The following is a 14471-nucleotide window of genomic DNA, read 5'->3' on the forward strand; positions in this document are numbered from 1 at the left end:
TTACTTCACAGAATTGGGGAGATTTATTTTGTATAAAATTTATTTTGCATCATATTATTGATATCGTAGTAATAATGTATAAGATTTGTCGGGAATATTTTTTACATCTTTTAATTTGCTTTTTAGAGCAAAATATCGAGGAAGTTTTCATATTATACGCGATCGAAAATAAGCGCATGGAAGTAGATTGAACGAAGTCAAAGCGGTAAGCTTTGTTTGAAGTGCAAACTCGCCTTCTTGACGTTATAGAACAATATAGAAAGACTTTATACGGGAAAGCTTTTGAACTTGCTATTGCATACATCGCGATCCGATCACGCGAGAAGGTTGATAACTTTGTCGCGAAAATTTTAGTGACATTTGTGGAGGTTTATGAGTGTAGTGTGCTTGTGGAATTATCTGCGAGATGACGTAAAAAGGTGCATATTGCGTGATCTACTCGGTTGGTTGCTGTTGCGTGTCTCGTTCTTCTATACATTGCGCAATGAGCCTGTGGCGGTTTGGACCTTTTAGAGATGGTATGTTCATTCTGTACATATATCGTGTAAGAGCGAAGTAATTTCTCGCCTGACTTATAAAGAAAGTTTAATTTATAAGATAACTGAAAGCAGAACAATATCTTTATCATTTTAAGCCGATATTATTTCAATTTTCTTTTACTTTTTATTTGTCTTTACATATTTTATTCAGAATTTATGCTTTTATACTCTTGTAGTACGCTTTCCCATTTGCAAAGTAATTTATAGTAATACTGTCATGCAATAAAATTCGCAAGCAAAATCCATGATTGCTGTGGATTAAAGATAAGCGCATCAGGAAGAAGAATATTTGATGCAATATAGTAACCGAGAACAGAGAAAGCAAAATTTATTGCGCTTATCTAAACACGCGTTCGAGTGTCACGCATACCATACACTCCGATGAGCCGAAAAAATCAATTGTCGATTCACGTGACTACCGGGATAAAAGCTTTTCTATATACTAAACAACACACACGAACTTTACATGCGCAATAGAATTTATTGCTTGAATAAACGTTCATTTTCAAACGCCTATTTTCTATTCCTTTGCGAAAATTTTAACCGCGATGCATGGCTGCGATTAGAAGATCACGAACTTTCATGGAACGACGAGATATTTGCATTTGCATAGTAAAGCTAAAGAACTTAAGTGGTTGTGCCGGCACGTCTCGCGGTTGTTGTAAGTGACGTTCAAATCTTTCAGCAGGAAATAGTTAAATCATTTTCCACTTGGAAAATTCTGTAAACTTGTGGTCTTTTTCGACGATAAGAACTTTCTCGTAATTTATTATCGATTTTATTCACCGTGGGCTAGAATAGCAAAACTTTTTTGCGAAAACGAGTGAAAATAATATCTACAATGTATTCCTTGAATATAAACTTTTTATAATTTTAATATTTAAAACTTTTATATATAATGGGATTTTTGTGAATGTTAAAGCTATAACCTTTTCATTTTATTCTTGCATCGAACATTGATTAAATTAGTATAGTAATAACGGTATATATATGATATTTAAATTTATAAATTATTGTTGCGCTCGGAAGTACTCAGTTTACTTTTAAGAGATAAATTGCATATATAGCCCATTTCAGCATCATTTCCAAAACATTTCCGATCGGAGCACTTCATCTAAATAAAGAGCATATCTTCTGCGTCGACTTGGCAACGAACGACAATGGGCATTTAGGTCATCGATTGCTCTCGAGGGATGCAGTGTCCTTTCGGAGTCTTTCGGATCTTGTAGATGAGCCTTGAATTCTCAATGTCAGTGTTTGATGAATGCATAAACAATCATTATTGTTATTACAATAATTTTGTATATTTGGAGAGCATAGTTAAATTTGTAATATTACAAAATTTTATTTTTATGTTTTATCAATGAAATTTTCATTTGAACTCCGACTTGATTAAAATCTCGAACGACCGAGTTCGATGTGATATTTTATCGTGTCAATAAAAAGATATTTCAGTCATGTCTACTGTTTCGTACTTCCGTTCGCAACTGTGAAAATCCATTTATCAGTTTCTCACAAATCCTATATAAAATTTAGCACATTGTTACATAAACATTTTTTGAAAATTTAATTTTGGATATAAAATGTGACAAATAGTAGTCTAACATGTTTTATTATGATGTTAAAATTTAATATTTTTTAATTATACACATGATCGTAATAAACTCAATTATGAACTTAGATACAGCAATATTTTAAACAGGAATTCACTTTCCGATAAGCATTGCAATAAATATTTTTACCGCTGTAGTTTTCGGTTGTAATAAAATATACTAGTTTTTGGTGAGACGATTTTATTTCTTTGGGAGATATCTGGGTTGCCTTCGGCACGTCGCAAAGACGTACCGGTGTTGAAGGAGGTTGCGTCGAGGGAAGGGTTGTGCCGCGTTTGAGAGCGTCCCCGGAGAGTCGCTGACATTGCGGTGTCTCATTGTTATGTAATCCTTGTCATACACCACGTAAAATCACTCCTGTCCTATCTTTGCGCCTGACATTTTCGTGCCTTCTCTCGCTTTGCCAATCTGAACCGACCCTTCGGTTCGATTATGGAGCATCTCTCGCTCTTTCGGATTCTAACTCAGCTTCGCTATCGCGAATGAAATGTATATACGATGAAAAAATGCGCGCATGCACAGCCAGCGGAGTTGAGCACTCGGCGAAAACCGAAACGATGTTTGTCGTTTAAAGTGCTCTCAAGAGCTCGCGGTTTAGATATGAGATACAATATGACACTCACACAACCGCGAGGGATACTTGCCTTCCTAGCTCTTTGCTAGGCAGCGAGTCGTCCTTTTCTGTTTATGTGTGATATTTGATCGTATAATGGGAATTTAGGGCCTACAGTGCTACTTTTTCCAAATATAGCGCATCGTTTTCTGCATTGCGTTTCTATTAGAAATTGAAATAGTGCAATACACAAATGCTATACACTTAAATGAAGAATATATTATGCAAGCATAAATTACATACATTTAATTGCGCAATCGTCTCAAATCTTACATTTCTATCTTATATTCACGAATAATAGATCGTTTTAAATTTGGACATAAAGTTTTCTTATCAAATTATTCAGCGTCGAGTAGCGAAAATCTTTAAATGAAATGTAGAAGAAGGCCAGTTTATTTTTTAAATCTTTCTTAGACAATTTAACGAGCAACGTTAACCTCGCGCACATAAATTTCTCATAACCTCGATTCCACGTAGATACCTACTTTTATCGGGTCGTCGTCGCCATTTATCAGAATTTTCAGCGACGTCGTTTTGTCCGGGATGTTCCAGCGTGCTCCATAAAAGCATCTTCGAAGTACATCTCCGCTATCGCTCGCATACACCTCACTTCGGCCTTCACTGTGTGACGAGTGTGACGCAAAGATATTGTAGTATTCCCGCGTCTTTCCATTATTGCGCTCTATCAGTAAATTGAGGTTTGTGAAACCGAGAGCTAGATAGTTCTCAGGAAAATAAGTGCCAATCTACTTACTTACACCTTTTCTTATTGTCTCTCCTTGGCTTGACTTTTATATGGCTTCATTTTCTGCTGATCATGAAAGTTTCGTTGACATGACCGGATAAGACGCGATCGCGGATGAAAGCCAGGAGGATGGCTCGATAGGAACGGAGCATATCGCGATAGAGTGCACGGTTATTGAATAAGGCAAGAAATATTGCAGGAACGCGACGTCGAAAAACTCGATGAGCCACCACCACACCACCGCACATCATCATCGTTGGGGGACGATCGGCTTTGTCTCGCTTTCTCTCGCGACCCCACTCGCCGTGTCGTCCATCGATTTTACAGCTTCGAACACTCTCCGCGATATAGTGACGATAATACGACACAAACTTGCGTAAAGTCCGCACGGAAATTGGTAAACAGACTTTGCCGAAACTGGTCTGTCGTCGACGTCGCTTGATCGCGAAAACGGTAATCGAGAAAAAGTAATTTAGTGCGTGAAAAAAGAAAGGTTTTGATTCAAGAGAGCGTGATGAAGATGCAATAGAATTTACCGCAAAGTGTAACGGTTATCAGAAAATAATGGCGCAAATGATAATGTTTTTATGTTCATTTGTGGGGATGCATAATACGGCTGATGAAATAATATACGTTGGAAGAACTTGCCTTAGCTCGTAAAATATCGGTAAGACGTGCTTCCGTGAGAGTACAAGTAAACGCCTACGTAATTTCAAACTTATGACAATGCGCGGCAGTTTGTTATATATTAGGGCACCCCTTAACAAAGTAATTTCGCGAACAAAGTTTCATGCTAACGCTTATTACGATACGTCTTGAAAATCTTCTTTGCCTTATTCTTCGAGAACGATATTTGCCATTGACAGCGGGAGAACTATACCGGTATAAACTGCGAAATTGTTCGTGAAACTATTTCAATAACAGCTTCATACGATTCCTACGCTGCCTAACTTGGCTACCGTATCTTCTTGTGTACTTGAAAGTTCTATATCAGTCATAAAAAATTTTGTAATTTACGAGAAATAACAATAGAAACAATTAAATTTGTAGTAAACGATAATTCGCTGTCCAGAGAAAAGTAGATATCACTTTCTGTTCCTTGTAATTAGGTTAAGTTTGAACTAAATATGATAAATAATAATGAATTAGTGAAAGAGCATTTTTATAATTATGCTTGTTTATTAAAATGGTTGTTGTAGTCATTGTTATATGGAGTGAAAAATAAAACAATGACAACCGTTATGCCGTGTAATCAGTGCATTAAGCTCAGTGCTCTCGTAAATAAAACAAAACTGAAAGATGAGTTTGAAGAGAGATATCTTTTATCCAGAAATTACTGAAGAAATTTAGCATCAAATTGAGGTTCTAGACTGTCGTTAACAGCACACACCAACTTTCATATCTATTTCACTCCATTAGGTGTTAGCAGCGAAGTGTGTAAGTTCGCTTTGCTCGGCGAATGAAAATGTTTCTCCTGCGATGTCTATGCTTTTATCATACTTTTCCAGTAATGAGTATGCGACGGTAATGAGAAATAACGTTAGTTCCGCTTAGTTTGACTCTTCGAACGAATTTCTACGCTACTCTCGATCGAAGTATCCGAAGCACAATTATATGGTCTCTAATTGGGATTTTATCGCCAAATGAGATTCTTTGATAATCGGTGGAGAGTGCTCTGTAAAAGTATAATTACGTTAAGAGACTTTGCGCGATTCATTTCGACGACTTAAAATCTTTCTTTGAATTTAGATGGTCGTTATAATGAGCTGTAGGTACGAAACCGTAATCAATTATACGTGTAATGCTCGGATATGGATTGCGTGCGCTTTGAATGCTTGTGTGTTGATCTCGACGACAACTCAATTTACATCTTTGGTTGCTATTTTACGAACGAGAGAAAGTTATAAAAATTATTGTAAGTTGTATTTCAACATATTAAAAAAATTTTCTTAATTTTTCTAGATTATTAAGAATGAAATATATGTATATCGAGAGTATATGTACATTTGATGATTAACGTGTGGTTAATTGTTTACATTTTATTTGTGACATATATCTTTTTTAATCTATACGTTTCACCTTTCGTTGCTTGGTATCTGATGGAGCAACTGATTCACGGGGCATGCAAAGTGAATTCCTTTCTGTCGTTCTTTATTTTCTACTGTGCGATGTCCTAGAATACTGCAGGTTACTCGAAACCGGTTACGACATAACGCGCTTTCGCACTTCTTGTGCCGCATTCCACTCTCATTATATACATGGTGACAAGAATGCGCATAAACAAACTTTATGGAGTATATTTAAACAATATAACAAAGTTAATGTTACTCGTAAAATAGATAATAATAATATAAGATATAAAAAATATTCTCTGCCTTAAAAATGAGAGATAACTATATTCTTCTTTATCTAAGAGAAGTAAAAAAAACACTTTCTTAAACATTTCTAATTAATTGTGATTATTACATGTGATGATTATAAATACGTAAGCTTTAATGCATGATTATATTTTTTGGATCACGAGACTTCTTGAAATATCGGTAAAATTGTTGCAGTCAATTTATAAAAGATTAAAATTTTCTTTTTATTGTTAGACGCGAGCTATGTCTTATTCAGGTCACTTTGTATATTTGTAGTCTGTATGCAGTCTATGTGCGGATAACTCGTTTACGCAGCCAAATGTGGCAAAGGCAGGGCGATGCAGCACTAGGTGCAGTGTGCTCGATAATCATAGTACGTAGTAATATACCGCAAACGATAATGTCCTTGTTGCACTCAAACATGCAACGACCGATTTTAATGAAGAGCAGTTTCGCATGTGGGAGATTAGGTGTCTCGCGATTCTAATCACCTTTAATGAGATGGTGTTACAGAAATTTGTTACGGTTGCACCGGTTTCGAGGTAGAGAGATACGGTCGATACCAAAAGCAAGTGCACAGCGATAATAGATAATAGAATATTCCAAGCTTTCCGATGAATTTAGAGGAAAATTAACATTCAATGTTTAATAACTTTATTTAAATCTTTTGTTTTTATTTTTAATTTTAATAATAAAATTCAACATTTCCTTCTCCTTTAAAATAAAAGTTACTTAAATATACTCAGAAAAAATCCCCTTTTTTAATTTATGTTTTTAGACTTCCATTTTCTTGAAATTTTTTAATTAGGCAGAGAGGAAAATATTTTTATATAATTATTTTGAAAACATGATTTTCTTTTTAGCTTGCTTGTTAATATTTAACATCTGGTTTAAAGAAAAAAAATATATGCATGCACACGATTTCTGAAATATCTTTCATAATATAAACGTAGAACGCGTTGGTTGGCATCAACTGGGAAGAATATATCTGTCGTGGGAACAATACATGTCACTCCCGTACATTTTACTCTTGTCGGTTTCGCGTTTATCGTAGAAATTTATCCCTGAAAAGTGGAAAAAACGACGGACTGCTTGCACATGTGCGAAACGCAATGCGCTTTAGTTTTCTGAAAGCGTATTTTCGCAAGCGAACGACATCCTACTCGCGAAACCGCCAGTTATTCGTCTCTTGGTGGACTCAAATACAGCTGCAGCTACAGCTGCGAAGCGAGAGGTGTTTCACCGCGTGTGGGCCATTGATTTTACGAAATGAGTATTTGCCAAACAGTTTCCGCGCAAGTGGACACGTCGTTCTCTCCGTATTATACAAATCATCTTTTGACTTCTCATCTCTAGCATCCGTGATGTCGCGACTCTCATAAATAATCGATGAATAGAGGATATTAATTTGTTCCATGATTATTAATCCTATGTAGAAGTTGCTGCAGTTTTGCAATTGACGACTACAAACCAAGAACTATGATGCCACGGTTATGATAGTATCTAATACGGAAACGCACGATATTGAGGAGTCCGGTCGTTCTATTATGCATCCTCCGTCGTAGAAAATATTGGGTTCACAGAATCCGGAGCATTCGATTTTATATCTAGGTCTTTGCATTCAAATCACGACATTATAAGCGCGTATAAGTTGATGTATTTATTGAGTCTCGTTTTACTGCAATCTTTTGTCCGTCTTATTTGTATTTTTGGCGATCTCTATACTAAAAATGCAAACAAGAGGTTAATCATTTGTAGAACCGAGATGCGAGGAGTTGAATCTTAGGTTGAGACATTTTAAGTCAGGAATACGAGTTAAGCCTGATTTCCTATTATAAATCTAAAAAATTGGATTTTTATATTACACGGTGTGTATTATAATTAATTTTTTTTTATGGTAACAGCGATGTACAAGCGTTGTACAGAGAAATCTGAATATATATTTGGTACGTCGATCTTTTATACCAATTTTTGAAAAAACGAGTATTATTTAGAGTCTGGGTTTAGAAAAACTGCTGCAGCACATGATTGTGAGTTTCTATAGATTTACGAAAAGTTTGTATTATGCCACATTACGTCTTAACTTTCCGGTGCAGTCCGCATCAGACTCATCGGAAAGTTTCGTCGACGCAGAAAAGCAAACAGGCAGACGACGAGCTTACTCTTAAAAGCCCGGGAACGAGCTAAGCAAAAGCGGGAGGGGAATTCCATCAACCTGCGAAAAACCAATATCGTGCACGTGCCACGTTCTCGAACGTAGATCCGTCCGTCCTTTACGGCGCATTCTGCAGGAAAATCTCGTTGCACTCGCCACGGTTATTTGTAGAATTCAATGTGCAATGATGCGAAGTGCTCTCAGGAGGCCGCAGCGTCTCCCTCGAAATTCTATCATGTATTTTCGCCGGGGAAATCGTCAGCGCTGGATCTTCCTCTTTTTAATTCTATTCTACAACTTATCCCCATGGTCGTGCGTTGTGTTAGAGATATATGGAGAGCTATTTTTATTTACTTTCAGACATATAATCGAGAATAGTAGGATAATATACCATTTCAACGTATATTAGGTTAATGAACATTGAAACGTATTATTAATTTATTATTTTCTATTTTTACAAAACAAACAATTGTGTCTTGAAACATATAGCCAAACTATGTATGTACGAGTCGATCTCCTGATTTTTTATTATGAGATAACATAGTTTCGAATAAAATAATTATCGTTGTTAATCGATCTTGAAGTAATCAGGTAAAATAAGTCAAAATAAGAAATAGCGCTTTAGAAAATATAGAAAATTTGGAATTGGACGAGATGAGACAAAAGCAATAACTTAAATACAACATTTCTGTTTGGATGTCGCAGCCAATATTATGTAATTTTATATGAGGCAGGCATTGTAATTATTTTTCCTTATAGTTCGATAGTGACGATTCGATAATAACTCGGCAATCTGCCGAAGGATGATCGGTGAAACGAAGAAAATGACCGGGAGAAATAGACTGGTAAAAAGAGTTTGCGGCTTGCGCGTGATTTTCCATTTGTAAATCGATCGACTGATACAAATTGGAGCGTCGTACTTTTGCTTTATTGCATCGAGGAATGGCAATGAAATCTAAAGAGAGGAGAGAGAGAGAAAGACAAACAGATTAATCAATTTAGTCTTTGCGTTGATCTTCTATACGCGAAAGCGGAATAATAAACCCGTGACTGGCGTTTTCGTGTTACAGAAGATTTGAAAAATTGCCTTCTTGTATGCAATGCATCTCGCTTAACATATTTTTTAAATATATTTTTATATTTATACATATATATTTATTATATTAATTGCATGTAATAATTGATTTTCTTAAATTAGGAATAAATGTGAGTTTGGTATTTGAAAACTCACATTTTTCATATAATTGATGCGCGTGAAAAAATATATCTATTAAAAAATAATAATAATAAAACGGTCATAAAAGAAATACTTTTTTTACGGTCATTTTAGAGTCTCGCGATTTTGTCTTATTCAGTTCGAGAATCTGCTGTAGATCATTGCGAACCACTCTGTCCTGGTTTTATTGCGTTGCAACCCGTGTCGTAAGCTACCTCGCAAACGACGACGAAACTCGTGGAATTCTTGAATGACAAGAACGTTATCCAAAGAATTTCCCTTGCGGTCGTTCTCCGGTGAGGCTCTATGATGTGGAGGACGGAAAGCTGGAATTAGAGCCAGTCTTTAGTGTACGTTAGGATATTTAGTCGTCTGGACCACAGGACGACAGTGACGAAAATGAACAATCAAAGCTAACGGATCTCCCGTTATATTATCGTTTAATCGACATTATAATTAAAAATATAGATACGATATTATCGATTGTTTTTTTAATATATATTTTTTTATATGTAAGCAAAACGATAGAAAATTTGACAAGTAAAAATTCTCCATTTTATTCTATTTTATTCTATTTATATTCTTATTTATATATTGATAAAGTTTTATAATACTGAATTGTTTAATTAATTTTATGACGCTAAGTTATTTTTTCCATTAATTGTATATCGATTTTAATTTCTTGTGATTCTTCGTGCAAAAGATTTTGGTACAAATCAAGTGTCGTGACGTTGATTCGCATCGTAATTAGATTGTAAAGGGAAAGGAATGTTAAAATGAAATTTTTGGCATGCAGTGAATCTTTATTTGAAATTATTTATTTGAAATTCAATATATTTAAAAATATATATATTGGATATATATACGCGTTGTTTGTCTCTCGGAATCACATGCAGTGCGTCCACTTATTTTCGAGCGCAATCATTTCGAAATAATATTTACGAGTTAAAAAAATGAATCCGCCTCCGTAGCACGCTGATAAAATGCGTGCAAGATAAATCAATTGTATTATTATGAAAGGCTATTATTTTATTGCATTGATGTATTTTCAAATGCGAGACATAAATGTGAGGGACACTTTGCTGATACATGACCACAACTCGAGCGACAGCGTCGTCTCGTTTGCTGATAAAATAAAACCGAGAAATAAAAAAAAATTTTTTTTTCTGTAAAAGAAAGTCGCCGATCAATTATTCCAGCAGCCTACGTATAATTTAAAAGTTCTTTGTTAACAAATTTTATATGGGACCAAATTTTATCCTTTTGGCATTGTTGTACCTATACAAAATAGGAGACATATATTTATGTTTTATATTTATATCAAATAAAATGTAGTTCTCGAAAGATAATGATTTATCAGGGTGAAACGGTGAATTAAAAATAGTTTGATAAATTCTAAGAAATTGATGTTGTCTAACGTAATTAGAGGGAGATGAAAAATTGCACATGAAGATATCGCGCAATCAATTGTTGGACTGATTGTGCCGATAATTAAGATTGATATCGATATTACACGATGAAATCATACGCGGAAAAAGAAGTGAATTATTAATATGGCTGGAAAATTAAAAAAATTAATGAACCAGTACTTTTTTTATTATCTTCGGTTATAATTTGTACAGAGTATTTAACGATTATTCTCGATAATCCTTTATGTGCTGAACTGATAATAGGCTTGCCACTGCTTGCGAATAAAATACAGCTGCATAAATGCGATAAATGTAACAATATATAAATGCTGCAATATATCAATTAATGTCATACGCAAACATCTCGGCTATAAAAATACATAACATCACTCAACCGATCGCATAATGTAGCGACGAATAATAAATCCCGCGTTTATCTTGCCACGACTGTCATCACACTGTTAAAACAAATAAAGTTTTTAACTTATCTGAAAAGAATATGTCGCATTTAAAGGATATTAATTGAATAAAATATATATCTAAATACAATCGTTGCTGAACAATACAATTTAGAAAGCTATTCTACACATTTTTTAGACGAAGATGCCAAGTTTTCACACAAGCTATCACGTAATAGGAGAAACAAAGGAAACATATTTTGGTCCAAGCGACTCTATAATTTTGCTTTGCCATGGCTTTAATTTCCATCAAAATTGCAACTATTAATGAAGGAAGACAAGCTGAATCCACACGGTAATAAGGAAAGCAAATCTCTTCATTATTTCGCCCATCGTTCCCACCTCCTCGGCTCCCATTAATTTCCTGCCATTATCGCTTCAAATAACATCTTATCTGGACGGTTAGCCAACAATCTGATGGTTATGCGACAAAGTTGATTATCCTAAACATTTTACGTGAGACTTTTCGTACCTAAATTTAACTTTAAATTTACTTCGGTTTATATACCGTGTAGTTCCGGATGTTATTATCTTATCGCCATACGTTTAATACGTTGCAGTAACATTTTTTTTATCTATTTGTGTATTATTCTATTGAATGTAAATGCATCTAATGCAAAGAATATGTTACAATTAATATCGTATATATTTTTCGCAACAAATTATTTATTACGTTATTTTCTACAAAGGTGTAGATATTTTTAACAAGATAAAATAATAATTTTTTAAAATTTTGGCTATCTTGTTCGTTAATTATTGTAAAATAACTGATAAGTAGCCATTTGCTTCGTACGCTGTGTAGCGCATTCGTTGTCATATACACTGCACGTTCTTCACGGTCAAGCATGCTTCGCTCGGTATCCAACAAGGATGGGTGACCGCCTCTTGTGCGCTGTGTTCCCGTTCATCGTCTCTTTCTGTCGGGACTTTGCGGCGCGTGTTTCTCTGATGTTTATGTTCGTCTATCTTTGTCGACCTTTTCCCAACTTAGGTATATTCCTTTGAGGATTATCATGCTGCACCTTCTGCCTTTTATGAGAAAGTGCAGTTCATCCTTGAAGGTAGAGAAAAAGTGGCACCTCCACCCTGATGCAGGTCTCATCTTGCAAAAGGACTAAATGTGCCAAACATTCTTTTATTTTACTTTTATTAGTAATGTAGTTTTAGTGTATATGGTTTTGTCGTGTGACGTATATAATAAGAAATATTTAAAAAAGAAATGCTTTCTTTATTCATGACGGCAGGAAACTTATAATCTGAGATTACAACAAATTTCAATCCACATTTAATTCACATTAATGTCAATTTTATGGAAGCAATATTAGCTTCTCGCGCTTTATATGTCGAAGTAAATAATACCGTGATTTCTCTGACAATCTTGTGCACGTTTCCGTAAACATCGGAGTTATAAATATAACGAGAGCAATTTAATATGTACCGTTATAATATACCGTTGTAATAACATCGAGAGGATTCACATTGCGACGAATTCTGTATTAATTAATTGCAACGTAAGTTTCGCGTGTTTTGCATGCGGTAAATTGCGTCGCTTGAAGTGGCTATTCTCCGGACGCGATTTCGGGAAAGGATCTCCCACGGACGATATTTTCGTCTGGTGTGTAACTCGCGCGATTGCTCGTGTCTTGTAAGTAACTGCATTTAATATAGAAGCACGCGAAAGCTGGACCGCGTAAATGCAACACCAGCTGTTCGAGATGCCTGTGGTTGTCGTTGATGCAGTGTCACTTCACTTTAATTATACATCTCTACCATTTAATGGCAAATTGTTCCGTAATTCTAATCAGCTGACATTTTTTTATTGCAATTAATAATACATTTAAATAGGTGATATTAACTCATAAAGATTTCTCGGAAAATTATATTAAATTATGTTCTCATCGATTTAGAGATTTTTTGTCTGACAATAGATAAAAATTAAATATATATCGAAATACGTACATCGGAATATATATATCGTACATGTATAATACAACTAAAATGTGGTTTTTTTGAAAATTTTTAGATTTATGAGTAAAGTTTTGCAAAGTAAATTAAGTTATAATTTTTAAAAATGTCCGAATATAATTTCTAGAACGAAACGTGGCGAATAATCACTTATATTGCATAAATAATATTTTTACTCTATCATATTTTCTTAAGATTAATTATATAAATTTCAAGCAAGAAATTCGCTCACGTAGTATGCTATGTATAATGTGAATAATGGCATTAATGACTAATAACTAATGCACGATATTTTTAATTCTTGCATCAGGATTTTTGTATCGCTCGAAATAACTGTATCTTAAAATTTGTACAAAAACTTCTCCGTCCAGTGAGGACTTACTTGATAATAGTAAAGTCAGACGTAATAAAGTCGTTCGCCGAGAGATTATACTATTTTTCAGGAATATGTAGATTGACCTTAATTTATTACGATCGATGAGACGGGTCAGGGAACAGTTTATAGCTCGCTTTAACTTTACAAACGAACCTTTGCCGTCGCGCTGGCAAGAGATCGAGGGTTCTTTGACCGCTGAACTGAGGTACAATGCAATATTTTGCGTCGCAATATTGACCTATTGACTATTGATGTACAATACTTAATGAACAAACCGATGAATTTCATATAATTTAGTTGGAGTTATTTTCATTCACTTTTAAAGATCCGATTTAGGTTGGCCAATGTGTTTATAACATTATGTGAGCTTTTTAGCTGTAATATATTTATTCAGAAATGATAACGCAAGTAATGCAACGATGAAATTTAGAGAGAAGTGCGGCAAATTAAGTTGCACAACATGACGAGAAAAAAAGTTGCCTATATAACGTCGCGGTAGGACGTTCACGGCGCATAATGTTCCCTGCAATCTTTCTAACGTGTATAATTACTAATGTCTAAATAAGCAGGTCTTATATACCGTTAGTGATATACGTAAATTAAACCTGTATTAGGCTTACGTTCACGATCTCTCGTAGCTACGTGAGATGTATTACGGATATGAGATGAAACCAGGAACTAACCCGATATCATATTTAAATGCAAATCCATGAATTTTTATTTTCCTCGAACTTTGTAATTATTTATACGAATGCGTAATTTGTTATTCGCATTATTACGCATTAATTAAAAAATTCTGTGTTCCGTCAGGAAATAATGAATTAATAGCAGAAACGCGACGGTTTCCTGGAAAGGATGTTTCAATGTTGCACATGCAGCGTAATGCTTCGCGCATTTAAAATTCCACGATAATAATCTTATAATTCACGACGCTATAATGATATAGAAATTCATAGGTTGAGTGCAAGTTATGCAAAGATTATATTTCTAGCTATAGATAGATCATTGGCGCGCGTTCGTGT

At 34.7% G+C, this 14471-nt stretch overlaps 1 protein-coding gene across 2 annotated transcripts in view; it reads left to right on the forward strand.

The window, feature by feature from the left end:
- Positions 1-14471, forward strand: part of LOC139821224 (phosphatase and actin regulator 2) — a 211398-nt gene that overhangs the window by 22465 nt on the left and 174462 nt on the right. Inside the window, exon 2 of one of the 2 annotated variants that reach the window (XM_071792150.1) lies at positions 127-518. The exons of the other annotated variant lie outside the window; for it this stretch is intronic. Coding sequence (XP_071648251.1) covers positions 485-518 — 34 coding nt within the window. The 5' untranslated portion in view covers positions 127-484. The remainder of the gene's footprint in view (positions 1-126; positions 519-14471) is intronic. 2 annotated transcript variants of the gene reach the window in all.

Source organism: Temnothorax longispinosus, chromosome 10 (assembly GCF_030848805.1).
Source record: "Temnothorax longispinosus isolate EJ_2023e chromosome 10, Tlon_JGU_v1, whole genome shotgun sequence".
Taxonomy (NCBI): Eukaryota; Metazoa; Arthropoda; class Insecta; order Hymenoptera; family Formicidae; genus Temnothorax; species Temnothorax longispinosus.